This window comes from Colletotrichum abscissum (genome assembly GCF_030869225.1).
Source record: "Colletotrichum abscissum strain IMI 504890 chromosome Unknown Scaffold_80.1, whole genome shotgun sequence".
Classification (NCBI taxonomy): domain Eukaryota; kingdom Fungi; phylum Ascomycota; class Sordariomycetes; order Glomerellales; family Glomerellaceae; genus Colletotrichum; species Colletotrichum abscissum.
In genome coordinates this window covers 884-25,917 of record NW_026850526.1, presented here as the reverse complement: position 1 = coordinate 25,917, position 25,034 = coordinate 884, and the positions used below count along the sequence as shown (strand labels likewise).

The window sequence follows — 25,034 nt, the reverse complement described above, 5'->3', positions numbered from 1 at the left end:
ATTCATTTAGAATTTACGCCATGACCTTTAATCCTAAAACTAGATTGTAATTCAGTTTACTGTCAGGTGTAGTAGAGATTCCGCTCAGCATAATCCTCCCGAATGATTTCGTTATAGACAAAGTCTAATTCTAACCCTCATTCCGAAGTCTTTTGGTCTGTAGTCCCAAAATCCAAGCCCAGCTCATACGCATTGTTGGCCGTTACACTCTCGTGCTGACCAAGAATAACCTGAATTCCCTATAATTTAAGGGTCAGCCACCGATTTTCCCTTATAGTGAGAATGAGAAGAAGAAGACAATGATGCTCACCTCGACTTGGAATCTATGCCCGTATGCAAGCCAGTAGCTCTCAACAATGATTATGAAGATTGCGACCACGATTAAGACGTAATCTGCTATGTTGTTAGTACATACCAATCTACCTGGGGATAGGGGTGAGATGACTCATGTTATCACTGGTGACTGGCAGAGCGACGGGGAAACAAAAGAACTGGTATTTATTAGCATTTCCATTTGTCGACGAAAGCAAAAAGGGCTTACGATTGAAGTGACAGAGACAAATAAAGCAGCAATCAAGTTGATACCATAGCCACACCTCCCCAACCTGAATGGTGCATTCGGCACTTGATGCTGCGACAGAATATCTCGCCCCCTTACAAGCAGGGCGATAATGGGAAATGCATACGAAACATTCAAAAAGATAGTGCATGACGCTATGTATGCTCCAAAGGCAACCGTGGGTCCCAGATACAACGTTCCGAACAGGATGTTGAAGCCATAGCACATTAGTATGGTGTTAGTAGGGACATTGTGGCCTGGAGTAATGTGTGAAAAGTATTTAGGGAACAGGATACCGTTATCTCGTGCCATGGAGTAAAGAAGCCGACTAGCGCTGGTAGTGCTGGCAGTGCATCCATTGATGAAGCAGACTGCAAGCATAATGGTCATCACACAGGTTGCGGCCGGATTTCGAGTTGCTTGTAGCATGAGTTCCACAATGGGCATGCCAGTGTTGGTTGCAAGGACCGTCGTTGGATCGGTGAAGCAAAATAGCATAACAAGAATGAAGGCAAAGCCACTGTTCGATATGTAAGTGTGCTAGTAGGTGGCAAAGGGAGCGGTATACTGACGTCACTCCTCCAACAACAATAGAGTAAATCATGGCCCGTGGGGCGTCGCGGGATGGATTAGGCATCTCTTCCATCATATGGAGGATGACGTCGAAGCCAATGAGGGAAAGAGCGGACTGTAGAAGACCGAGAACCCAGGCAATGCTGTCGGGCCAACCTGTCTCGTTGTTGAAGGACGTGAATACGTAGTCTGCGTTTGTCTTGTCGTGGAGAGACAAGAGAATGATGCTGATGATAATAACACCAAGAATCGACCAGAACACTTCATGATGTGAGCTCTTGACAAGCAACAGAAACTTCGAGGTTTGGGTCTCCTTACTAGCGAAGTCATTCCATTTGCCCAGGATTCTATTGCCCCAAATGTTACCGACAGTGGCGAATGTTAAAATGGCGAGAAAGATTAGATATGTATTCCATTGCGTGACTACAAATCTTCCATTAGAGGCGACGACAGACGCGGCGCACACGAATTGAGCTGGATTGGCGTAAGCTATAGTCAACTGCAGGCTGCGAAGGATCGATATTTACCGGCGAAAAATCCTTGGACAGTCACAACGACTAGCCATCCGACAATGTTTGTCCAGCCGACCCAAAAGCTCTATGTCCAGTTTCAGTACATCGAGCAACCAAAATGGGCTGGAGAGAGCGATTTACCATGACTCGTTTCCACTTATCGGTGCAAAGGGCATAGACGAAGTGGTACTGGCCACCAGCTGTAGGCCATATGGAAGCTAGCTCGCCGAGGCTCGCCGTCAGGGCGAGGTTGCATAAAACACAAAAGACGAAGCCGTAGAGAAGTGAAACAGACCCGCCAGACGGAAGCACAAGTCCGATTGAGCCTGCTAGAGCAATCCAAGTACTTTGAAGTGCGTCTGTCAACTACATGCTCCTTGAGGGAACGAGACTGGGCTTACTTCAGAATCGCAAAAGCCATTGCCACCATGTTGAGGCCAGACAGGCGGGCCTGAAGGTGGCCATTGTTCGGAGGCGACATCACGGCTGGAGTGAATGAAATGTTGTACGGTCGTTTCGAGTCGTGGACTTGAAAACCGACCACCTTATGGCTGGACTTGCAATTCATACTAGAGCGCAAGTGGGCTGCCCATCTCATTTGTAGTTCATCAGCGAAGACTGGGTGGCAGATAACGAGGTATCATGCCGTTCAACACGCACAAGCTGAACAACGAGCTACCCTTCATGACAGGCAACATGACGGTATCCTTCATCCGAATCTGCGGCGATGTCTTATCTGCTTGGACGAGTGAAACTCGTGACAAGCCTCGAATGCTATCTCATGCGTTACCGAAGATTGAATCTAAGCGATTCCCAGCCAATTGGGTTTCGCTTATCTCTTTCATGAACTGCTCTGAAAATTGCCGGATTGAGGAAATTCGCGAGCACTCTGCATGGCGGGACAAAGCTAAAGTGCGGGGTGCAGAAGGTATCCTAAGGCTAGGACAAAATAGGGAATTTCTCGAGACTTTTTTTTGATAAAGGTGGGACTGCTTCCAGGGGTAGGGCCACGAGCGCTCAATCAACCCTCTGGTTCAGGCAATACTTTATCTCATCAAGCGAAGAGGCGTAGGTTCCAGATTCCCGCGCCGATGGGCGGCACCTGGTGAGTCAAGTCGTGATGTGGATGACAATTTTGCGAGACGGGGTAGCTAAGTCCGTGGGTGTCGGGCCTCAATTTCGCCCAGTACTTACTTAAGCCGGGAAGCTCTGCCACCTCATGAGTGCGTGTGTGTTGGTCTCCTCTCATCAATTGGTCAATTCTCTCAATTCCAAAAGTCTTTCCCTTCAAAGTCAATCATCGTCAAATCTTGGGCCATGGCATCGAGAGATGGCTTTTCATGGACCGAGGAGGATGGTCTGAAGCCTGGAGTACCGTGTATTGGCGCCATTCAGCCTCCTAGCAACCTGACCTCTGCCCACGACGTTACTTACGACGTGATTGTTGCAGGCGCTGGATATTGCGGACTTACTGCTGCAAGAGATGCTGCTGTTGCAGGTAATACTTCTCCCGTCGTTGACGACCTTCGCCACTGACAAATGATGCGTGCCGCAGGCCTGAAGGTACTCCTCCTCGAGGGACGCGATCGAATAGGTGGTCGGTCATGGTCATCTAACATCGGAGGCTATCCATTTGAGATGGGTGGGACATGGGTTTTCTGGGGACAGCCGAATGTGTGGCGCGAGATAATGCGATACCAGATGCAGGACGAATTGGAGGTGTCTTACGACTTTTCCCGCGGGATCAATGAGTACCATATCTCCAATGGGAGAACAACTCAGCGATTCACCCACGACGAAGAGGTGCGTGGATGGCCTCAACGAGCGAGGCGCTGTGCTGACGGTATCCAGGATAAAATTGTTGAGTCAGGCCTTCGCAAACTCGTGAACGTCGACGGAGCGTACGGCAAGAACGTTATACCTTTCAGCCACACCGGCAAGTTCTCTTCTGAGGCAATAAAACTGGACAGCATGTCGGTTGCCGATCGTCTAGCCGAAATTCAGGATTCCCTGACGCCAAATGAGCGTCTGGCAGTGGAATCATTTGTTCTGCTCTGCAGCGGAGGAACTCTCGAAACGACGAGCTTCTTCGAATTTCTCCATTGGTGGGCTTTGTGTGCCTACTCATACGAGGGATGCATTGATTATCTTGTAAAGTACAAATTTCGCGGCGGCCAATCCAGTTTCGCCATACGATTCTTCCAGGAGGCCTTAGCCACGGGCAACCTCACTTACGCGTTCAACTCGCCAATCGCCACAGTGAGAAACACGACTGCCGGAGTTGAAGTCACCACGAGACAAGCCGAAAGATTCAAGGCGCGGAGGATGATCAGCGCCATCCCCCTGAACGTGTTAAACAACGTTACCTTTGATCCGCCCCTACCCCAGGGGAAACAGGCTGCTGCCAGCATTGGGCACGTAAATCAGTGCGTCAAGGTGCATGCTGAGGTGCGTGACCGAGACCTAAGGTCTTACACAGGCATCAGCTACCCGCACAATGGACTCTTCTATGCACTAGGGGACGGAGAGACTCCTTCCGGGAATACTCATATCGTGGCTTTTGGTGGTCAGCACAACCATTTCGAGCCGGATGAAGACATCGAGGCCACGAAGAAGGCTCTTCAGGGGCTGACTCCCATGAACATCGAGAGAATTGTAAGCTAAGCGTCTCCCGCTCTTTCAAGCTCTGTCGGCTGATAGCCCTACAGGTATTCCACAACTGGTCCAAGGACGAATTTGCAAAAGGCGCCTGGTTGGTTATGAACTCTTCGTATTTGATTCAGCACTTGCGCTAATATTTATTCCAGGTTCTTCCCTGGGCCAGGTCTCTTGTCCAACCATCTGAATGACATGAGAGCTTGTCATGGCAAGGTGTTCTTTGCAAGTTCAGACTGGGCTTTGGGATGGCGTAGCTTCATTGACGGAGCTATTGAAGAGGGAACTCGCGCGGCTTTGACCGTAAGGAATGATCTTGGGCGGGGAGAGCATGTCCGTATGAGGTCAAAGCTGGCATAGAATAGAGAGTGGCAATTCTTTCGGTGTAGGAGAAGTCTTTTCAAGCAACTTGCAAACGTAAACCTAGAGAGACAACATAAACTGCGAGATTGAACCTGTCACCTGTTACATGACTAATACCGGCAAGTCTTTGCAAGCGATCTCTGTCCACCGTTTGATGCCTTGCATTGCCCAAATTGTCTCCAACGCTGTCAGCGCGGCGGGTATGCTGCCAAAACCGGTGAGGTCATAAATCTCTCTTAGTCTCGAAGAAAAGAAAACTCGGTGATCCGGCAAAATGCTCTCAGACGCAGCCACAAAGTAGGTCCAGACGAGTGCATGGGCGCCAGGAGTGTGTGCTTCGAGAGGGAGAACTCGCTGGCGAAGCCGCTCCACGTGCGACGTAAAATCTGGCGTCGCTAATGAGGATGCAGTCCGCTGCTGATAAAGCATGCAGGCGTCGCAAATGGCTGCTCGCATGATCTGTAAGTTGGCCAAGTGCTCGGACGCCGAAGGAAGAGTGGGATACGTCATGAAGTCCATATAATAATCCGGTTTTCGTTGAAGGACAAGGGCTCCTTTCTCCTCGCTTGATAGTGGGAAGCCAAACAGCTCGAACCTTAAATCGAGATGGTCAGCACCATTCAGCGACCAGAGGTGAACACTTGCCTACATTTTGACTTGCTGACAAAAGAAATTTCGCAAAGCAGAGGGCAAAGCGTCCACTGCTTCGGGAGATTGTCGTAAGCATGTGAGCGCTTCAAGAAGGTGAAGGTAATTGTCAGCTCCAGTGATGGTCTCTCCGACCAGCAGCACCATAATTGTTGCCCAAGTGTAAGGGGTGAAGATCCGCTCCGGAGGAAGATGCAATGAGTCTCTCTGCAGCCTCTCGAGAATAGCACGATGTCCTGCAATAGCTGGTTGTCGTAGATGCGGAGCTTTCCGGGTAAGGTGAAATGCTGCAACTACCGAGATCGCTCTGGCGAGGACGTCGTCCTGCGTAGCCAGTGGAAGGATAATATCACGGTATCCATTGCCTGCGATATCGAGAACTACCATCATCGGCGCGATGTGTGAACAGACTAGTATCAATTAGACGAAAAGTATCAAGGCAAGATAAAGGGATAACCTGCAATGATCAAATAGCATCCTTGCTTGCGGAGAGATATTATTTGCATCTAATCCGGCCCGTAATGGCATCACTCGTGCGGTATTTTCTGGTTCGATTTGTCTGGAAGCTATACCGCAAGGAAGGTCTATAGTAGATGTGTCGCAAGTCTTGTCATCAGTAAGTCGCTCGCGAGGCATCGCCTGGATAGTCGATGAAGAGGTAGGTGTGGTTCGTCGCCTGGAACTGAGTCGTGAATGATGTGATGTCGCTTCTTGTGACTGCGGAGGGTTCATGTGGCTGCTAAAGCGACACCGTAGGCCTTGCCCGGAGCATTGAATTCCCTTCTTTCGACATTTGAGACATTCTGGTTCGGTTTTATCGCATCGGAGCCGCCTTTTACAGCACTCGTAGCATCCTAAGAAGTCATATCAGTCGTGTCACACGGGGCTCATCGATATCAGCGGCACAGGGTCGCCCCATAGCGTTGGTAATATACAACCTACCATCGTTCTTTCGTGCAAGCGACCTTGGCATGGTTGCTATGATGAGTAAAGGTTGCAGGAAACTGAGTTAGGATAAACGGGGCTTCTGCTCTTATGATTAACGCCGTGTCCCGCGCTTACGTAAAAAAAGACTTAACAGCACCAGACGGCCTTTAAGTGTTGAAGGGGTCACGCTAGGTCATTAATTATCTTTCATAATTCAGTACTTACCTTAGCTACATTAATCCTACTAGAAGGCTATCTTCGGCTTCGATCAATGTACTGAAATTACAGGAAAGGAGTCATATATAACAAGAGACCTAAAGTCTGAATTTTCAACTAAATCAACGTATATGATAAGCTGGTAAGCTAGGAGGCTAAGAGTGGAAATAAAAGTAAATCCTACCTTAAAAATTTTGTGCGGCCCAAATAGTTTACCCAGGGCGTCATAAAATAAAGATCTACATATATCAGACTTTCATTACTGGTTTTGTTTCCCGCGTATGGTTTTCGACTGAAAACGACGCCCTAGATAGCTAAGGTAACATAGTATCTACGTCTATAGGATAGACATTAGCCATAGCTCATTAACGTGCGGTCAAATGACATTGGCAATTCTTGAATAAGACTCCTTTCCCTCTCGTGACCTCAATATCCTCTTTATACTATACAAGACATATTGTGTCACGACTTATAGGACAAGGGACAGTAGACTTGTAACAAGCGAGTATGGCGAGACGTATTAAGAAGCGTTTTGGCAAATGAATACTGAGCGCCGGTGAGATACCAGGCAGCTTCAAAGCTAATCAAAGATCTAGAGAAATATTGAAGCCTTACTGCGCCGAGTCGGCCAGGCCTGAGCAAGGCAAACTGATTGCCAAAAACATAGGCAAGACGTCTAAAAACGCGTTCAAACTATCACTTCATTCCACCCTCAGCCCACCCCTCTTTTCCCATTATCGCTCTCGTCCACACCTCCAACTTCATCGCAAGCAGTCCATCCTTTGCCGCACTACTCTACCACCAAGACTCCCCGAACTACCAAAATATATCAATATAGCTACCGCTCTACTCTGCCTTCATATCCGAACCCGCAGCACAGAACAAAGTATTCCACGATCCTTCATCCGCAGGCAAAATCAGTCCGAACCAGCGCATAACGGAAAGGAAGCTCATTACGGGCGACCCTACCGATCCGGAAAGGTTCGTGTCGACCACGCCGGGGTGAACGGACGACACCCATATCTCGCCGCCCCCATTCTGCGCGCGCTGTGAGTCGGGGCCATATTCTTGGTGCAGCGCCATGGTATGTAGAATATTAGCTAACTTGCTCTGCCCGTATCGAGACCATGGGCCGCCGCTTTCTTTGAGCGACGGGTCGTTAAAGTTAATGCCGCCCTGGGGCGCCCCCAAGTGGCCCGACGAAGTGATGTTGACGATACGAATATTACTAGGAGGAAGTTTCTTAGCGGTCCGTAGTATAAGAGGAAGCAGGTGGTTTATTAAGATCTAGTACGCTAGGTAATTAGTCTACTATTATGCCTCGTACCCGTCATTGGTTAATTCGAACGGAGTTGCTATAATGCCTGCGTTGTTGACCAAACTATGCAGAGCTGTTTAGCGGCGGTAATGACGCTAGCAAGGTCCATGAGATCCATCTATAAGAGGTCGATGTTAGCCGAGGTATATATCTTTTTGATATTAGTAATCGCAGTTATTGCTTTGTCTGGGGAGCGGGCACATATGTAAACGTGAGCACCGTGTTCTGCCAGACGTGCGACTGTCTGGTAGCCTCTGTGTTTTGGTAAGTTAGCCAGTTTACTCCTTGGAAAGAGGAACAGGGGAAAGAAGAAAGGTGGGGGAAGACTGGCATGCCAGAATTCCCGCCCGTAACTAAAAATGTTTGACCAGTGAGGTCGGGGAGACTGTCGGGGTGGAATCTTATCTTCTGTAATAGTGCTTGGAGAAAGTCTGACGTCGCTGAACCTGTGGATCGATAGTATAACAGCTTAAAATCGTTATTCTTATCTGATGATGAGTGTTGTGATGATGAGAAGGTTGTTATTTTGCCGAACACGATATGCCGTGGCCTCTTAATACCAGTCTTGTTAACCACGGGTACGAGCAATTCTACCTTGCCATTGACCTGAGTATCCATAAGTTAATATAAGTCGCAGACCCCCTTGAGCCAACAAGATTCAATCTTCCACCGGACTTTGCGAAGGAAGGATTCCTTAATGGTCTTAGGGTTAGGGTGAGCCAGCTGCATGAGACTAGTCCTAGCTTGGAATGTGAGCAGGTTGCATGAAGCTTGACCTACTCAGGCTAGGCGTCACAGCGACGACCACTGGGATCATCCCATTCCATTAATCGCCCTTCATCTGCACCGCCCCGGTAAGACAGGTAACACTCTTATCTCTAGTACAGTATGTCAGACTATGAGCAGGCTGCATTACCGTCAGACTAACAATAACCTGCATCACACATCAGCAGCCTTTCTCAACGTCAAGATATCGGACCCATCTAGCGTCATTGCGATCAGTATCCAGCCTGCGGCTCCAGAGACTTGGGTCGAGTTTGGCATCATACCACAATTGGCAGAGGTACGTCTAAACGATGGGTGATAGCAGACCTTAAAGACGACATAGCTTAGGTTGCTGATTTGCTCAAAGCGATGAGTCGAGAGGACGAATGGACTAGAACCAAAGATGCCGCAGCACGTAGGAAAGCACAGACTAGGCTCAATACCCGAGCATACCGTATATATTAAACTACTCCTCTATTTAATCCAGATCAGAACTTAGGAAGACAATGTCTCGTTATCGAAAGTTCATAGAAAACATCTTATCAACTACCTACATAGGAAAGCGAAAAGCCCTCATTAAGAAGACTGATGAACTCGGTACCTCTCCCGAGACAAGGGTTGGATCAGAAGATCTTATGCAATGCTAGGATGATGAGCAACAAGCCGTGTCCGCCGTACCAGCTTCCCGCATGATGCAGCTACACCGCACAAGACGACCTTTACTCCCAATTCTATTCCCACTAAGCTCAGACCACCTCATCACCTTCCTTCAATTCAACGCTCTCCGTACCTTAGCCGTCAACCGCACGCTTATCTCAAGTATCCCCATAATACTACTCGATTATAATAAAGAGATTATCCATATTATACCCCCTATTACTAATACTAGCCTCCTTCTACTAGCGTTCCTGCCCACCGTCCTTCAACAGACGGTGCCGCATGGCAACTAGATCGATCTCTTCCCCTGTCCTAAGGGACGTAACTAGCTCATTTTAGCTACGGGCACTTTTAACAAGGACGAGCTATAGGCCGACTACATCGGGGGGTTATATAAGGGATTCCTTAATAATAAGATTTAGCGGCGCAGTATTATTACGTAGTTACCGCCGTGGAGCATTGCGGGTTAGGAAATAACGGAAGGGTTTCTGGATAAATAGAGATGGCTATTCGGAGGTTTGCCCAGGGCGTTGGAGGCAACGAATCGATGGCGGATTGAGCGAGGCGAGGAGCCACTTACTTGAGAAAACCAAGCGCCGTTTACAGAAAAACTGCGCATTCTTCTAGACAAAAAGCCATGGCTAGGTAAACCTTGAGAGCTTTTAGTCCCATTCAGCGAAGCCTTCCTATAGCTAGCCCTCCTAAAGGGAAGGTGGCTAGATAGGGGAGGGGCGTAGCTAAAGTAAGTAGGTTAACCTAATACTACAGTAAAGCGCCATTAAGATTGCAATACCTAAGGAACAAAGGACTATAGCAATAGCGAGCCTAGATGCGGTAATTGATTTATTTTCATTACTAGAGACAAGGCGTGGTGTAATATGGGCTGAAGAAAGAAGGATTAAGTAAATGTGAAGCCGAAAGGACGTAGAAGCGGTAGGGCAAGGAAAAGGACAGCCCAGCCTAGCGGTCTCACAAGCCAACACATATGGGCTGATGTAGAGGTTCCTGCGATTCATGACAGAGAATCTAAGCCCAGGCGTCTATTATCGTGATAGAAATGTATCCATGGAGCAGAAACTGGTCCTCCATAGTCAGAAATATTAAGATATCATTTCAAAACAGGGGACTGAGCCAGGAGCACAGCACCAGAAAATAGATACTGCTGCTCTCTTCCGGACTTTGCTCGTTGAGATACAAAGTAAGCTGCTGAAATCTCCCCAAGATCTCCAATACCTATAGAGCAAATTCAACAACAATGATAAATGTTAACAGTACTCTAAATGTTGAGCTCATGTGCACTCCGCTCTGTTGATTGAAAGGAAGTCCACAATGAGAAGACCGAGACCAAGTGGCCATGAAGACAGCAGCAACAAGGTCAGCGGCCCACATCGGGACAAGACCCCGCGCGGGTGACTGGCTCCTGGACCAGGGGTGGCGGACTACGCGAAGGCTGGCGACGGCCACCAACCCAGCCGCAGTCGTGACCGACAGCCAGAAACGCCATCAACAATCGGTTACGCTAGATGTAGATGCACATATAACAAAACTACTAGAAGTCGTTTTAGTTTAGCATAGTCGACGTTTCGAACCAGTCGGGCACTTTATATCAGAGTTCAAAGCTATCTTCGACGTCGTCTTAACCAAACCTTCCGGTTACCACTCTTATACGATAGTTTCCGAGAAATATCATCGAGCGACTACGTGGGAGAATGGAACGATCAATAGGATATCATCAACTCAAAGGATATGTATGAGACATTGATCGGACTGGGTTTAGCTACCGTAATCAGGTATCTTAAAGAGCAGGAAAAGGATTTGGGGATAGTTCTTCAAGATATTCGCGTCAGTCTCTTAGGGTTACCTAGAACATGGTGTCAGTCGGTGACTCTGCTATCAAGACAGTTTTCTCAGTATTGTTCGCGATGGTGAAGGCTTTGCAAGACGACATTATGCATTATGTTATGACAGATTAAGTGGAGAGGGGGGTAAAGACTCAGTCGAGTTGACAACAGCCACTCGATGGCAAGGCATGTGACGCGTCATAAGAGGATATGAGGCTGATGAAAGCATTTCAATGCCATCTGACTACAGCTATAGACTAGGATCACTGGTTTTTCAACATATCCAAGAGCATCATATCCTTCATTATTGGCTCTTGGGTAATCATGTCGACGTATCATGTCTTTTCGACTGTAACGTCATGAAGTCTCAGTAAAGAGCCAGGAGACAAGCTCCAAGCACAGCCGGAAACAACAACATACGAACGTCAGTGCCAAAATGCCCAGCCAGTGAATCCGACTCCGTCGGCGACGGCGAGCCGCCCGTTCCACTGGGAGTGCCTCCAGACCCAGTGCTAGTAGTGGGTTCAGGCATGGAAGCGCCCCCACTGCCCTCAATCCAATTAGTCACGGGCGCTTTGGCGTCGCCGATGAGCAGACCCGAAATCGCACCCAGCACGCTCGTTCCTTCACCGACGCCAGTGATGCCCCCCGTTCTGTTATCTACAGTCTGCGGGTCGGTGAGCTCGGCGTCGCTCCAGTAGAAACCACAGGTCGTCATGCCCTTGGAGTTATCCTGACACTGCTTTGCTGCAGCCTGAGCCGACGACCTCAAGACGGTGAGCACGTTTCCTGAGAGGAAAGGGGCCACCTGGGTGGCGACAGAGAGCCATCGATGGACATAGCCCTTCATGAACATGGCGTCGGTCGGACAGCTGCCCTTAGTACCTTCGCAGGCGGCTTCATAGGCGATGCCCTTAGGGAAGAATGTCTTGATGCTGGCCTCGGCAAGCTTTTTGGCGCGGTCATGCCAAACATCGGAGCCATTCGTCTATAGAAAGAGGTTAGCCTGAGTTCGAATGATTCCAGAGACAAGGAACTCCTTGCAGGACAAACTTACGAAGTTGTACATGAACGCGGCACTCTCTGTAAGAATAGCCGCGTTCTGAGACCACTGGTACTTCGCAGGGCTGGTACAGTTGTCGTCCACGTTGGCTCCGTCGTATACCTCCCAAGTTGTGGTGTTAATGAAGCCAACGCTTTCGAGCCAGTCCCACGCCTTCACAGCGTGTTCCGCATAGCTCGTGTTGCCAGTATACCTCGCGAGACGGGCGCCCATGTTGAGGAAACACGCGTTTGACATGGCTACAATGGCGCATTAGTATCATCTATCCTAAGCCAACATCGCCGACGGGAAGATCCTTACTATTCTTGTAGTTATACCCAGCATTCGACATGATAATCTGCCAACGCAGCCCGCCCCCGCACGTCTCGTCGTATCGGTCCGGCGAAGCCTGATTCGCCCAAACGTTCTTGGCCACCTCGATCCATGAGGGCTTGCCATCCGCGCTCGGCAATTGGTACTCCGCAGCCTGTAGCGCAGCCGTGCCCCAGAAACACTGATCGTCATTCCCCATTGAGGCGGTCCAGTTAGGAGGCATATAGTTGGCATCGGGGCCTAGTTGGAAGGCTAAGGCCTTCACGATGCTGTCTTGGAAGGAGTCGTCGCCGGTCAGGTGCTGGTAGTCGACGTAGGTCTGGAAGAAGCTGGCGCCGTGATACCAGTAGTAGCCGCCCGAGCTCGGGGTGGGAGGCCCCGGGAGAATGCCGGGGATTTTGCCAGGCTGATCGCCCTCGTAGACGGTGAATAAGTCTTTGGCAAGCTTGTTGGAAGATGCGACAATCTCATCGCGAGAGCTGGTCTTGAATTCGGCGGCCGAGCCAGGGAGTCTGCCAAGGAGGAGAAGGGCACCCGCGAACGCGGACACATAGGACGGAGTCATTCTGTGATTAATTGTGATTAAGCACAAAAGCTGGTCACAAGAGATCCAACGACAACGAGAGTTGATTGCAAAGCGAGTGATTTGGCTCAACAGAAAAACGAATGTGAGGAAGGTCGTAGAAATAGACACCCTGATAGACACAAGCAGCGATGAGATAAGACAACCCCACGGCCAGGCGATTGACTTTCTCTAATTTCACAAAATGAAATAGGTGATGAAAACTTTTGAAGGAAAAACACAGCAGTAAAACACCACACACGGTCTCGCGACAAACACGCCATGCTTAGTGCTTACTGAGGTCAGACCCCGCGTTAACCCCCCGCTGTGCCGCATCAGTTACTCTCTTTAATCGAACCGTTGCATGCTTGGCGAAAATCCTACGTAGGCCCGGAAATTGTTATGTCGGGGGGCTAAATGCAGATCGAATTGGTATTTGAGGGGGATTTGCGGTCGCTAAACACCGAACGAGGTATGACAATATGTGGCGAGTCTACCTAAAGCTTAACATTGAACGCCGTACTCAACGAAGACTTGATATATTCGTATCGGTTTCTTTTTTACGATGCTTTCGACCCGTTAAAACTATTGACTGCCTTCTTGTTTGCCGCCTTTTTTAAAAATTGGAGAGCTCGTCTGTTCCGACTGACCCTGGTCGCTCATTAGCCCCTCGTGATTGGTTTCTTTTTTTGTCGACTGTGCCGCCTGGGAAACCTGTTCCGTTGTTTAGCCTCAGTGACATCCTAGTCAGGTGCGTCGTTTTCTGGGCATGAAGGGAAGGCTTTAAGCGCCTTTATCTACAGGGCTTTATTTCTCTTAGCCTTCTTCGCTAACTCCGCTTTCTTTTGTCGCTGGCGCTCGCCCATGATGGCATTCTCCTCGACAACTATTTAGTAATATCGTTAACGGCTGATTTAGTAGCACTTCAGTACTTGAGAATGACTACCTGGAATTGCTTAGGCGTGAAGACGTCGTCTCGTATTTGCTTACCGAATCTGTCGGCCAACCGATCGAAGCTTTCTTCTTGCTATTGTTATATAAGGTCGGTATCCTCCCCGAGCAGCGTTGATCCATGAGATGAAAGTTACTGCCGGTATACACATTTCTTGTAGATATAGCTAGGCCAAACTCGCGCCTCGTAGAGTCTGTGAGCTACATTCGACGTCATTGAGACGACACATCCTTCCTGTGATGTGACTACGTCGAGAGGCTAGATGAAATGTTTCGGGACCAGCTGGATTCTTTCTCACTGCTATCGTCGCCTACTCTATCGTCATCATTTAAGTTTAGATCTGTTCTAATCTCTATCCGCTATTATGTCTCTACGGCATCGAGAACTCCAGAAGATGCACTTTCGCGGCAGCGGTATTAATATGTCTTTCAAACCGCTTTCTCTATCAACACTCGATAAATAAACGAGACGGAGCTTGACGTTGAACCGACTCGTAAGGGCTAGAGAAAGAAACGTCAGAATAGTTCCTCCGGGATACAGACTAGAGCTATCTAGGCGATAGCCTTAATATAAAAGCGCCACAACGAAATCCAGTAATTAACCCCGCCAGATTGAAGCGGATTTAGTGGATGGCTGCCTAGCTTTGGTGGCTGTGCTGGATTATTGGATGTGATAGCCGCTAAAGTGACATAAGCGCCAGTACCAATCGCGTCGAGTCTAGCGGCTAACAGTCGACCGGAGCTCCATTGTTCCGGCTCATCTTTAAACATTCCTAATCCTTTCCAATCCTCTAATTTCATTCATTTTTTCTCTCTTCCACAAGTCTGAATTGAAGTCAGCTTGGCCCGCATTTTTAAGGGCCAAAGAGAACCTTGCCTGGCTACTCTGAATACAATGGCTTTAAACACGGACTTCGAGAATGATCCCGATGGTAGGCTTTTCCATTCCTGTCCAAGTCAGGTTATGTACTATGGTGTGAGATACGGATGGCGAACTGTAGTACTCGCGGCATCAAATCACTCTTTACACTATCATTCTGACGGAGGTATAACCTTGTTTACCTAGGGTTCAGATATCTCTTAAAAAATGTCTCAAGTGCTAACCTATGTAATACAGACTACACGGAGTCTGAACACGTCAAGGCTGTTGCCTTTGATGATATGAATCTCAAGTCTGAGCTTCTTCGTGGTGGTAAGTGCTCGTGATACATTGAGAGAATTGTGCTGCGCCTAGCCGCTAAATGAGATACCTCTCCAGTATACGCGTATGGTTTTGAGCGCCCTTCGTCTATCCAGCAGTGTGCCATTATGCCTATCATCAATGGTCACGATGTGATTGCCGAATCCTCTTACGGTGCTGGGAAGACGGTTACTTGCGTTATTCCCGTTCTTCAGAAAGTAAGAGCTGATTTGAAAGCCTGCCAGGCTCTGATTTTCGTTCCTACCCGCGAGTCAGCTTTCAAGACTCAGGAGCTCATAGTCGCTATCAGCGACTTCATGAATATCCGGTGTCATGCCTGTGTTGGCGGAGTCAGCATGCTTGACTATGAGAAGGTCTTCCAAGATGCCCCTCACGTTGTGGTTGGAACACCTGGCCGCCTTAGGGATTTAATACAGCGTAGTATCCTCAAGACGGCGAACATAGAGCTGATCGTCCTTGACGACGCCGATGAGATCTTTGCTGTAAGCGTTAAGACAATGTTCCAAAACCTCTTGTAATTGTCACTGACTGAAGCCTCCCAGCGTGGTTTCGCGGATCATATCTACGATATTCCCCAACTTCTTTCGCACCCGACCCAGGTTGTTTGTACCTCTGCTACGATGCCGCAAGACCTTCTCGAAGCCACCGGTATATTGATGCATGATCTCCATCATATTTATATCAAGAAGAAGGGATTCCGCCTCGAAGGCATCCAGCAATTCTACGTTAATGTCGAGAAGGAAGAGTATAAGCTCAAGGCCTTTCTCGATCTGTACACAAGCGTACCGGCGTTTCAGACAATCACTTTCTGCAATACGCGCAAAAAGACTGAATGGCTCGTGGAGAAGCTGGATGCTCTTAAGCTCCCCTTCTTCGCTATGCATGGGGATTTGCCAGCATTTGAACGTGCTGTAATTATGGAGGAATTTCGCTCTACTTCTGCTGGGTTATTGATTGCCACTGAGCTTCTTGCCCGTGGTATAGATGTTCAGCAGATTCCTCTGGTTGTTAATTATGATCTGCATGCGAATTGTGAGAATTACATACATCGTGTCGGTCGTGGCGGTCGTTCCGGCCGAAATGGCGTCGTTGTCAATCTGGTTACCTCCGATGATATTTGTCTCATTAGTAGAATCGAGGATTTCTATGATACCGAGGTTGAAGAGACAATCTTAGATCATCTCAAGCTCTATTTGACAAAGCAAGAATGGGTCAAGACTTCAGAGACCTCACTTTGATAGTTATTAGAAGATTTGGGTAATAGTTCTGGCATTAGTACACAGTCAAAACATCCCGACAGCAAACTCAAAATATCAGGCTCTATTTCATTCTTAATCTGTGAAAATCTCCTCTATTAGCCACTAATTCCTCAATGTCTTAAATGTAGACAGCATGATGTACCCGGTCGCTTTGCACTAAGTGTTTTAGAAACGACGAACTTTAATAGTTGATCGACTACGATTGCGGCGATTTGCTTTTGAATGCCCTTGATGCGTAGATTGAAGTTAGTAGACCGTAGGTTCGTTCTGTTATGCTTTTGAAATGTAATATCCCATGCTTGTGTACCACTAGGACTAGGTTACCACATCACATTTGTCCACTCTCCGTTGCCAACTTTGACTCGTGGGAGGGCGAACTCGGAGAGAAGTGCCGTGAAAAAAATCTTGTCCTCGGCGAAATCAGCCGGGTCTCCTTCCTCCTGAACCTGGGCCGCGGTGTTGCTAACTGTGCTGCCATTGCTACAAGCACGACTAGGGTTCCTACGGTACTAGATGGTAAGGCCCTCTCTAGTGAATGAGGTCTTTCCAGCCTTGTAGGTGTTAATGACGAATGGCAGAAACATTCGCTAAGCGTCGTGGGGCAGTCCGAGAGCGTAGTTGAAAGGTGCTTCGCCTGTTTCGAAGGCGATTATAGCTCTTTCGTTAACCGGGCCGATGTGGTGCGATTCGCCGTAGTTATTCCACGAAATGATCTGGATATACTCTGGCTCCATATCCTACACATGATTCCAACGGTTAAACCAGAGGCTGTCGCCGCGCCAGAGCCAGTTCTTCTTGTAACCGGGCAGGTTGGTGTAGAACTAAGGCGAAACGGGCATTATATAAGGCCTGGGTTTGCCGCTAGCATCTTTTCTGAGAAAGTCGACATAGGAGGCATCAATCTCCTTACTGATAGCGTTGGGTCCCTCCGGCCAAGCACCCTAGCTGAAGAGCCCGTCGGCCGTGCCCTTCTTTATGGCCCGCTTTGCGCCGAGGGATGACTAAGAAGGCATGAAGAAGGCTCCAGTTCGCTGCTTGATCTCGACCTAGTTATCTGACTGCTTTGGGCCCTCGAAAGTCGATACTAGAGGCTGACCAGTTGAGTGTCGGAAGTATGACGGGCTATTGGCATAAATGTCTAGCATAGCGATGACATCCTCCTTATCCCACGGGCCTTGACCGGCGTAGTCGAAAGAGAAGAATAGTTTGAAGCCAACAGCCTCTGTAGCGCTAAACATGTTCTCAACGCTTTTAACGTTGATGGCCTCGTCTCGCGCTATGTTGAGAGCGAACCTATTAATGTGCGCATGCTGGGCCTGACTGATGTTATACTTATAATCGCTCATTATATAATTCTTAGTGTTGCCAACCTACGGGGCGATTAGCTTACTGGTATATGATGTATGCGTATTAAGTAGGCTAAATGGGCTTAGGTTTAGGAATTTTTAAGAATTTCGTATACTTTTTACTTAAAAATAAAGTATATTTTAAAAAAGCGAGAAATTAATAAAAGTATTACTATATTATAACTACTTAGTTATTACTTTTAATATATATATATATATTATTTTTTTTTAATTATAAAATATAATATTATTTTACTACCGTAGTTACTAAATATTACTTTACTACCGTAGCTACTTAATATTACTTTACTACCGTAGCTACTTAATATTATTTTATTACTATAGCCGCCTAATATTACTTTACCACTATGGCCGCCTAATATAAATAAAAAAAAGTTTTTTAAATAATTTAATATAAATAAAAATAAGTAAATAAGTTTACGGAATTCTTTAAGCTATTAAGTAATCACTAAAAAAAATTAAATAAAACTTGAGAAATTCTTTTATTTAATAAGTAATGCCTAAAAGATCTTTTATTTAATAAGTAATAACTAAAAAAATTAACTAAAATCTTAAAATTCTTTCGTGCGCTATGTAATAAACGAAAGAATCGAGTACTTATAAATTCTTTTACTTATTATATAGTAAATAAAAGAATTAAGTATTTATAAATTTTTTTATATATTAGGTTGCGAACAAAAGAATTAAGTACTTATAAATTTTTTTATATATTAAGTTATAAATAAAAGAATTAATTAAAATCTCGAAATTCTTTTGTTCGCTAGGTCGCTAATAAAAGAATCTAGTATTTATAAATTTTTTTATACGCTAGGTCGCAAATAAAAGAATTAACTAAAATCTTAAGTTAACTAAAATCTTAAAATTCTTTCGTGCGCTATATAATAAATAAAAGAATTGAGTACTTATAAATTCTTTCGTTCGCTATATAGTAAATAAAAGAATTAAGTACTTATAAATTCTTTCGTTCGCTAGGTCGCTAATAAAAGAATTAAATACTTATAAATTCTTTTATGTGCTATATAATAAATAAAAGAATTAAGTACTTATAAATTTTTTTATTTACTAAGTTACTAATGAAAAAATCGAGTACTTATAAATTTTTTTATACGCTAAGTCGCGAATAAAAGAATTAACTAAAATCTTAAAATTCTTTCGTTCGCTAGGTCGTAAATAAAAGAATTAACTAAAATTTTAAAATTCTTTTATTTACTAAGTTGCTAATAAAAGAATCGAGTACTTATAAATTCTTTTATATACTAAGTTATAAATAAAAGAATTAACTAAAATTTCGAAATTTTTTTACTCGCTAAGTTACGAACAAAAGAATTAACTAAAATTTTAAAATTCTTTCGTTTACTAAGTTGCGAACGAAAGAATTAACTAAAATCTCGAAATTTTTTTATTTGCTAAGTTGCTAACGAAAGAATTTAGTACTTATAAATTCTTTTATACGCTAGGTTGCGAACGAAAGAATTGAGTATTTATAAATTCTTTTATATACTAGGTCGTAAATAAAAAAATTAACTAAAATCTCGAAATTCTTTTATTCGCTAGGTCGTAAACGAAAGAATTAATTAAAATCTCGAAATTTTTTCGTTCGCTAAGTTACTAACGAAAGAATTTAGTACTTATAAATTCTTTTATATACTAGGTTACGAACGAAAGAATTAAGTACTTATAAATTCTTTTATACGCTAAGTCGCAAACAAAAGAATTAACTAAAATCTTAAATTAACTAAAATTTTAAATTAATTAAAATTTTAAAATTCTTTTATTCGCTAGGTCGTAAATAAAAGAATCTAGTACTTATAAATTCTTTTATTCGCTAAGTTATTAATAAAAGAATCGAGTACTTATAAATTTTTTTGTACGCTAGGTCGTAAATAAAAGAATTAACTAAAATCTCGAAATCTTTTTATTTGCTAAGTCGTAAATAAAAGAATTAACTAAAATCTCGAAATTCTTTTATTTACTAAGTCGCTAACGAAAGAATTAATTAAAATCTTAAATTAACTAAAATTTTAAAATTCTTTTATTCGCTAGGTCGTAAACGAAAGAATTTAGTATTTATAAATTCTTTTATATATTAAGTTATGAATAAAAAAATTAATTAAAATTTTAATAATCCTTAGCTTAATACGCGGCGCGGCTAAAAGTTATGGGGTAGCTAAAGCTAATTAGTAAGTAGCTAGGGGCGGGAGCGGGGGTAGTAGTAGTCCGAGCTCAGAAGTACCGTAGTTAAAAGTTAGGTTTTAGTTCTAAGCTATGCGGGCTAAAGGTCTATAATAAGTTTATAATTAAAACTCTAGCTATATAATAAAAAGTTATAGGGCGCTATAATAAAAAGTTATATAATTAAGCACTATAACTAAAAGTTTTTAATTACGTAGCTAAAAATATAATAAGCCTATAGCTAAAGGTTTTTAGTTACGTAACTAAAAATATAATAAGCTTATAACTAAAGCCCGTAAATATTATAGCTAAAAATAAAAAGTTTAGTACTATAACCGTAGCTAAATACTTTAGCTATATAGCTAAAAATATAATAAGCTTATAGCTAAAGCTTATAGGTACTATAATTAAAAATAAAAAGTTAAGCGTTATAGCTATAGCTAAAAGTTTTTAATTCTAATTATATAGCGCACTATAGCCGTAATTAAAAGTTTTTAGTTTTAGTTATATAGCGCGCCGTAACTAAAAGTTCTTAATTAACTATATAACTAAAAGTTATAGGGCGTTATAATAAAAAGTCGAGCAGGGGTTAAGTATTATAACTAAAGGTTTTTAGCTACGTAGCTAAAAATATAATAGGCCTATAGCTAAAGCTTATAAGTACTATAACTAAAAATAAAAAGTTAAGTACTATAGCTAAAGGTTTTTAGTTACGTAGTTACTAAAAGTATAATAGGGGGCTATAGTTAAAGATAGAAAGTTAAATACTATAGCTAAAGGTATAGTAGGGCTATAGCCGAAGCTCGTAAGTATTATAACTAAAAATAAAAAGTTAAGTACTATAGTTAAAAATTAAAGGCTATAGGTATTATAGCTATAGGCTAAGCGTTATAGCCGAAGTAGTTAAGTACTATAATTAAAGCCCTAGGGCTATAACTAAAGCTTTTAAGTACTATAATTAAAAATTAGAGCGTAATAACTAAAGCCTTTAGGTAGCGTAGTAAAAGCTCTTTTAATATAGAATATATACTATTTTAAAAAGCTCTATAATACTTTATAAATACTAACCCGAAGTATAATAAGTACGGCGCAGTATAAGTACTAATAAGAATAGCGCGCTATATAAAAGTATTAGTATATTATATTAGAGGGTAACGGGGCTTAGTATAGTAGCTTACCTTAGTTTATAAATAACTAAAGTATACTATAATTTTAATAAGCTCGAGGTATAATAAAATATAAGCACCGTAAAGAGCGGCGCTATATAAGAGCGTTAATATATTATATTAAAAAGTAACGGGGCCTAGTATAATTACTTATTTTAGTTTATAAATAATCGAAATACGCTATAACTTTAGTAAGTACGGCGTAATATAAGTATTATAAATAGCACTATTCGAAAGTATTAGTATACTATATTTAAAAAGTATAAGGACTAATAAAAATAATAAAGAGGCGGCTCGGGGCTCTATTTTTTTAAAATATAATTTAGGCTAATAATATTAATAATAAGCCCCCCCCCGGTAGCTAGTGTTAGCGTAGTATGGGCGGGTAAAGCTCTTAATACGATTTAGTATAAATACCCTCCCCCTTAGCTAGCTAAGAAGCTACGAATATACTTATTACTACCGTAACTACTTTTTAATAACCGTATTATAATAAGGTAATATTATAAACGCTAGCGCCTTAGGTACCCCGTAATTATATTAAAATACCGGTCCGGGCCCCTCGGCTAAGGTCCGTTAAGAGTCTAGACCTAGGCTAAGGGGCCTATATAGACCGGGCCTAGGCTATTATATACGGGTACTATAAGTAAATACAAAACTATAACGCTTACTTATTATAATATAATAGCTCTCTCTAAGAGTAATAGGGTATAATTAAGTATCTTTACGGGCTCTAGGGCGTAGTAGCTATACCTTAGTATTATTATCGTTACTAAAACGCGCCCCTCTTTTTTACTACTTTAAAAGGCTCGACGTACTTTAAAAATATAGAAGTACTATATAAGCTATAGCCCTAAAAACTATAGCTCTAGAAGCTATAACTTTAGAGGCTATAGCTTTAAAAGCGACTATTTTAAAAATAATAGCCCTCTAAAAGCTATAGCTTTAGAGGCTATAGCTTTAGAAATAACTACTTTAAAAATAATAGCCTTCTAAAAGTAATAGTTTTAAAAGCTATAGCTCTAGAAGCGACTATTATAAAAATAATAGCTCTCTAAAAATAATAGTTTTAGAAACTATAGCTCTAGAAGCGATTATTATAAAAGTAATAGCTCTTTAAAAATAATAGCTTTAGAGGCTATAGTTTTAGAAGCGACTATTTTAAAAATAATAGCTTTTTAGAGGCTATAGTTTTAGGGGCTACGGATTTAGAAATAATAGCTTTAGAAATAATAGCTCTAGAAGTAATCGCTTCGGGCATAATAGGTAATAATAAATTTAAAAGCTAAAGGTTATAAGGGTTTAGAGACCTAGCGTTACTACGTAGTTAGGTAGCCCGCTTAGTAATATAATAGCGGCCCCGGTACTTAAAAATAATAGAGTAAATAAATATAGGCGTTATAAAATAATAGGTAATAATAAAAAGTAGAGGTTTATAAAAGTTAAAAAGTAATATAGGGTAACGCGGCCCTACGGTATAGTATAAGCGTTATAAATAGCGTTATATAAAAGTATTATTAGTATATTTTACTTAAGAAGAACGGGGATCGGTATAATTACTTACTTACGCTTATAAATTTTTAAAATAAGCTATAATTTTAATAGGCCCGCGGTACGGCGTAATATATATGCTATAAGAAGTAATACTATAAAAAAGGATTAGTATACTATTAAGTAGGCTAAATGGGCTTAGGTTTAGGAAATTTTAAGAATTTCGCATACTTTTTATTTAAAAATAGGGTATATTTTAAAAAAGCGAGAAATTAATAAAAGTATTATTATATTATAACTACTTAGTTATTACTTTTTAATATATATAAATAAATTATTTTTTTTTATTTATAAAATATAATATTATTTTACTACCGTAGTTACTAAATATTACCTTACTACCGTGGCTACTAAATATTACTTTATTACCGTGGCTACTTAATATTACTTTACCACCGTAGCTACTTAATATTACTTTACTACTATAGCCGCTTAATATAAATAAAAAAAAGTTTTTTAAATAATTTAATATAAAGGAAAATAAGTAAATAAGTTTACGAAATTCTTTGAGCTATTAAGTAATTACTAAAAAAAATTAAATAAAACTTAAGAAATTCTTTTATTTAATAAGTAATGCCTAAAAGATCTTTTATTTAATAAGTAATAACTAAACGAATTAACTAAAATCTTAAAGTTCTTTTATTCGCTATATAATAAACAAAAGAATCGAGTATTTATAAATTCTTTTATACGCTAGGTCGCAAACGAAAGAATTAACTAAAATCTTAAATTAACTAAAATCTTAAAATTCTTTTGTTCGTTAGGTTACTAACAAAAGAATCGAGTACCTATAAATTCTTTTATTTATTAAGTCGTAAACGAAAGAATCGAATATTTATAAATTCTTTTATACGCTATATAATAAACAAAAGAATTAAGTACTTATAAATTCTTTTGTACGCTAAGTCGCGAACGAAAAAATTAACTAAAATCTTAAATTAATTAAAATCTCGAAATTCTTTTGTTTACTAGGTCGCTAATAAAAGAATCGAGTAGTTATAAATTCTTTTGTTCGCTAGGTCGTAAATAAAAAAATCGAGTACTTATAAATTCTTTCGTATACTAGGTTATGAATAAAAGAATTAACTAAAATTTTAAATTAACTAAAATCTCGAAATTCTTTTATTCGCTAGGTCGCTAACAAAAGAATCGAGTACTTATAAATTCTTTTATACGCTAGGTTACGAACGAAAGAATTAATTAAAATCTTAAATTAACTAAAATCTCAAAATTCTTTTATTCGCTAGGTCGCTAACAAAAGAATCGAGTACTTATAAATTCTTTTATTTACTAAGTCGTAAATAAAAAAATCGAGTACCTATAAATTTTTTTATGCGCTATATAGTAAACAAAAGAATCGAGTACTTATAAATTCTTTTATACGCTATATAATAAATAAAAGAATTAAGTACTTATAAATTCTTTTATGCGCTAGGTTACGAACGAAAGAATTAACTAAAATCTTAAATTAACTAAAATCTCGAAATTCTTTTATTCACTAGGTCGCTAATAAAAGAATCGAGTATTTATAAATTCTTTTATACGCTAGGTCGCGAATAAAAAAATTAACTAAAATCTTAAATTAACTAAAATCTCGAAATTCTTTTATTCGCTAGGTTATTAATAAAAAAATCGAGTACTTATAAATTCTTTCGTATACTAGGTTACTAACAAAAGAATTAACTAAAATCTCGAAATTCTTTCGTTCGCTAGGTCGTAAATAAAAAAATCTAGTACTTATAAATTCTTTCGTTCGCTAAGTCGTAAACAAAAGAATCGAGTACTTATAAATTCTTTCGTACGCTAAGTTACGAACGAAAGAATTAACTAAAATCTTAAATTAACCAAAATTTTAAAATTCTTTTATTCGCTATGTAGTAAACGAAAGAATTAAGTACTTATAAATTCTTTTATACGCTAGGTCGCGAACAAAAGAATTAACTAAAATCTTAAATTAACTAAAATTTTAAAATTCTTTCGTTCGCTATATAGTAAACGAAAGAATCGAGTATTTATAAATTCTTTTATTCGCTAGGTCGTAAATAAAAGAATCGAGTACTTATAAATTCTTTTATATACTAGGTCGCAAATAAAAGAATTAACTAAAATCTTAATAATCCTTTTAGTTATTAAGTATTAAATAAAAGAATTAATTAAAATCTTAGTAATCCTTTCGGTCACTAAGTATTAAATAAAATAATTAACTAAAATCTTAAAATTCTTTTATCCGTTACGTAGTAATTAAAAGTATATAGTAAACTTACGATATTCTTTTATCCGTCGCGTAGTAACTAAAAAAATTATATAAACTTACTATGTTTTTTCGTTTATTACGTAATAACCAATAGAAATAAGTTAACTTATAAAAATAATAGCCTAATACGACGTAACGTAAT

General features: G+C 41.7%; 7 protein-coding genes across 7 annotated transcripts; 2 read left to right on the top strand and 5 right to left on the bottom strand.

Moving 5' to 3' along the window:
• Positions 1 to 137: 137 nt before the first annotated feature.
• Positions 138 to 2,125, bottom strand: CABS01_16038 (choline transport protein; the record flags this gene model as incomplete). The annotated part of the gene is made up of 9 exons (XM_060549370.1): positions 138 to 239; positions 311 to 393; positions 446 to 491; positions 542 to 1,079; positions 1,132 to 1,393; positions 1,451 to 1,606; positions 1,660 to 1,729; positions 1,786 to 1,990; positions 2,046 to 2,125. The coding sequence occupies 9 exons, from the start codon at positions 2,123 to 2,125 to the stop codon at positions 138 to 140; spliced, it is 1,542 nt and encodes a 513-aa protein (XP_060390226.1).
• Positions 2,126 to 2,961: 836 nt separating this feature from the next.
• Positions 2,962 to 4,439, top strand: CABS01_16037 (monoamine oxidase N; the record flags this gene model as incomplete). Its single annotated transcript, XM_060549369.1, has 3 exons — positions 2,962 to 3,142; positions 3,200 to 4,299; positions 4,353 to 4,439. The coding sequence occupies 3 exons, from the start codon at positions 2,962 to 2,964 to the stop codon at positions 4,437 to 4,439; spliced, it is 1,368 nt and encodes a 455-aa protein (XP_060390225.1).
• Positions 4,440 to 4,764: 325 nt separating this feature from the next.
• Positions 4,765 to 5,697, bottom strand: CABS01_16036 (uncharacterized protein; the record flags this gene model as incomplete). Its single annotated transcript, XM_060549368.1, has 2 exons — positions 4,765 to 5,257; positions 5,312 to 5,697. 2 exons carry the CDS (start codon positions 5,695 to 5,697, stop codon positions 4,765 to 4,767), a joined length of 879 nt encoding a protein of 292 aa, XP_060390224.1.
• A 1,602-nt stretch (positions 5,698 to 7,299) lies between these two features.
• CABS01_16035 (short chain dehydrogenase) lies at positions 7,300 to 8,389 on the bottom strand (the record flags this gene model as incomplete). The annotated part of the gene is made up of 3 exons (XM_060549367.1): positions 7,300 to 7,681; positions 7,831 to 7,889; positions 7,973 to 8,389. 3 exons carry the CDS (start codon positions 8,387 to 8,389, stop codon positions 7,300 to 7,302), a joined length of 858 nt encoding a protein of 285 aa, XP_060390223.1.
• Positions 8,390 to 11,401: 3,012 nt separating this feature from the next.
• CABS01_16034 (glycoside hydrolase family 76) lies at positions 11,402 to 12,974 on the bottom strand (the record flags this gene model as incomplete). Its single annotated transcript, XM_060549366.1, has 3 exons — positions 11,402 to 12,022; positions 12,092 to 12,336; positions 12,398 to 12,974. 3 exons carry the CDS (start codon positions 12,972 to 12,974, stop codon positions 11,402 to 11,404), a joined length of 1,443 nt encoding a protein of 480 aa, XP_060390222.1.
• A 1,843-nt stretch (positions 12,975 to 14,817) lies between these two features.
• CABS01_16033 (ATP-dependent RNA helicase eIF4A) lies at positions 14,818 to 16,361 on the top strand (the record flags this gene model as incomplete). The annotated part of the gene is made up of 4 exons (XM_060549365.1): positions 14,818 to 14,854; positions 15,040 to 15,114; positions 15,181 to 15,605; positions 15,666 to 16,361. The coding sequence occupies 4 exons, from the start codon at positions 14,818 to 14,820 to the stop codon at positions 16,359 to 16,361; spliced, it is 1,233 nt and encodes a 410-aa protein (XP_060390221.1).
• A 1,067-nt stretch (positions 16,362 to 17,428) lies between these two features.
• On the bottom strand, positions 17,429 to 17,728 carry CABS01_16032 (mutanase; the record flags this gene model as incomplete). Its single annotated transcript, XM_060549364.1, has 1 exon — positions 17,429 to 17,728. The coding sequence occupies one exon, from the start codon at positions 17,726 to 17,728 to the stop codon at positions 17,429 to 17,431; it is 300 nt and encodes a 99-aa protein (XP_060390220.1).
• Between the last annotated feature and the right edge of the window lie 7,306 nt (positions 17,729 to 25,034).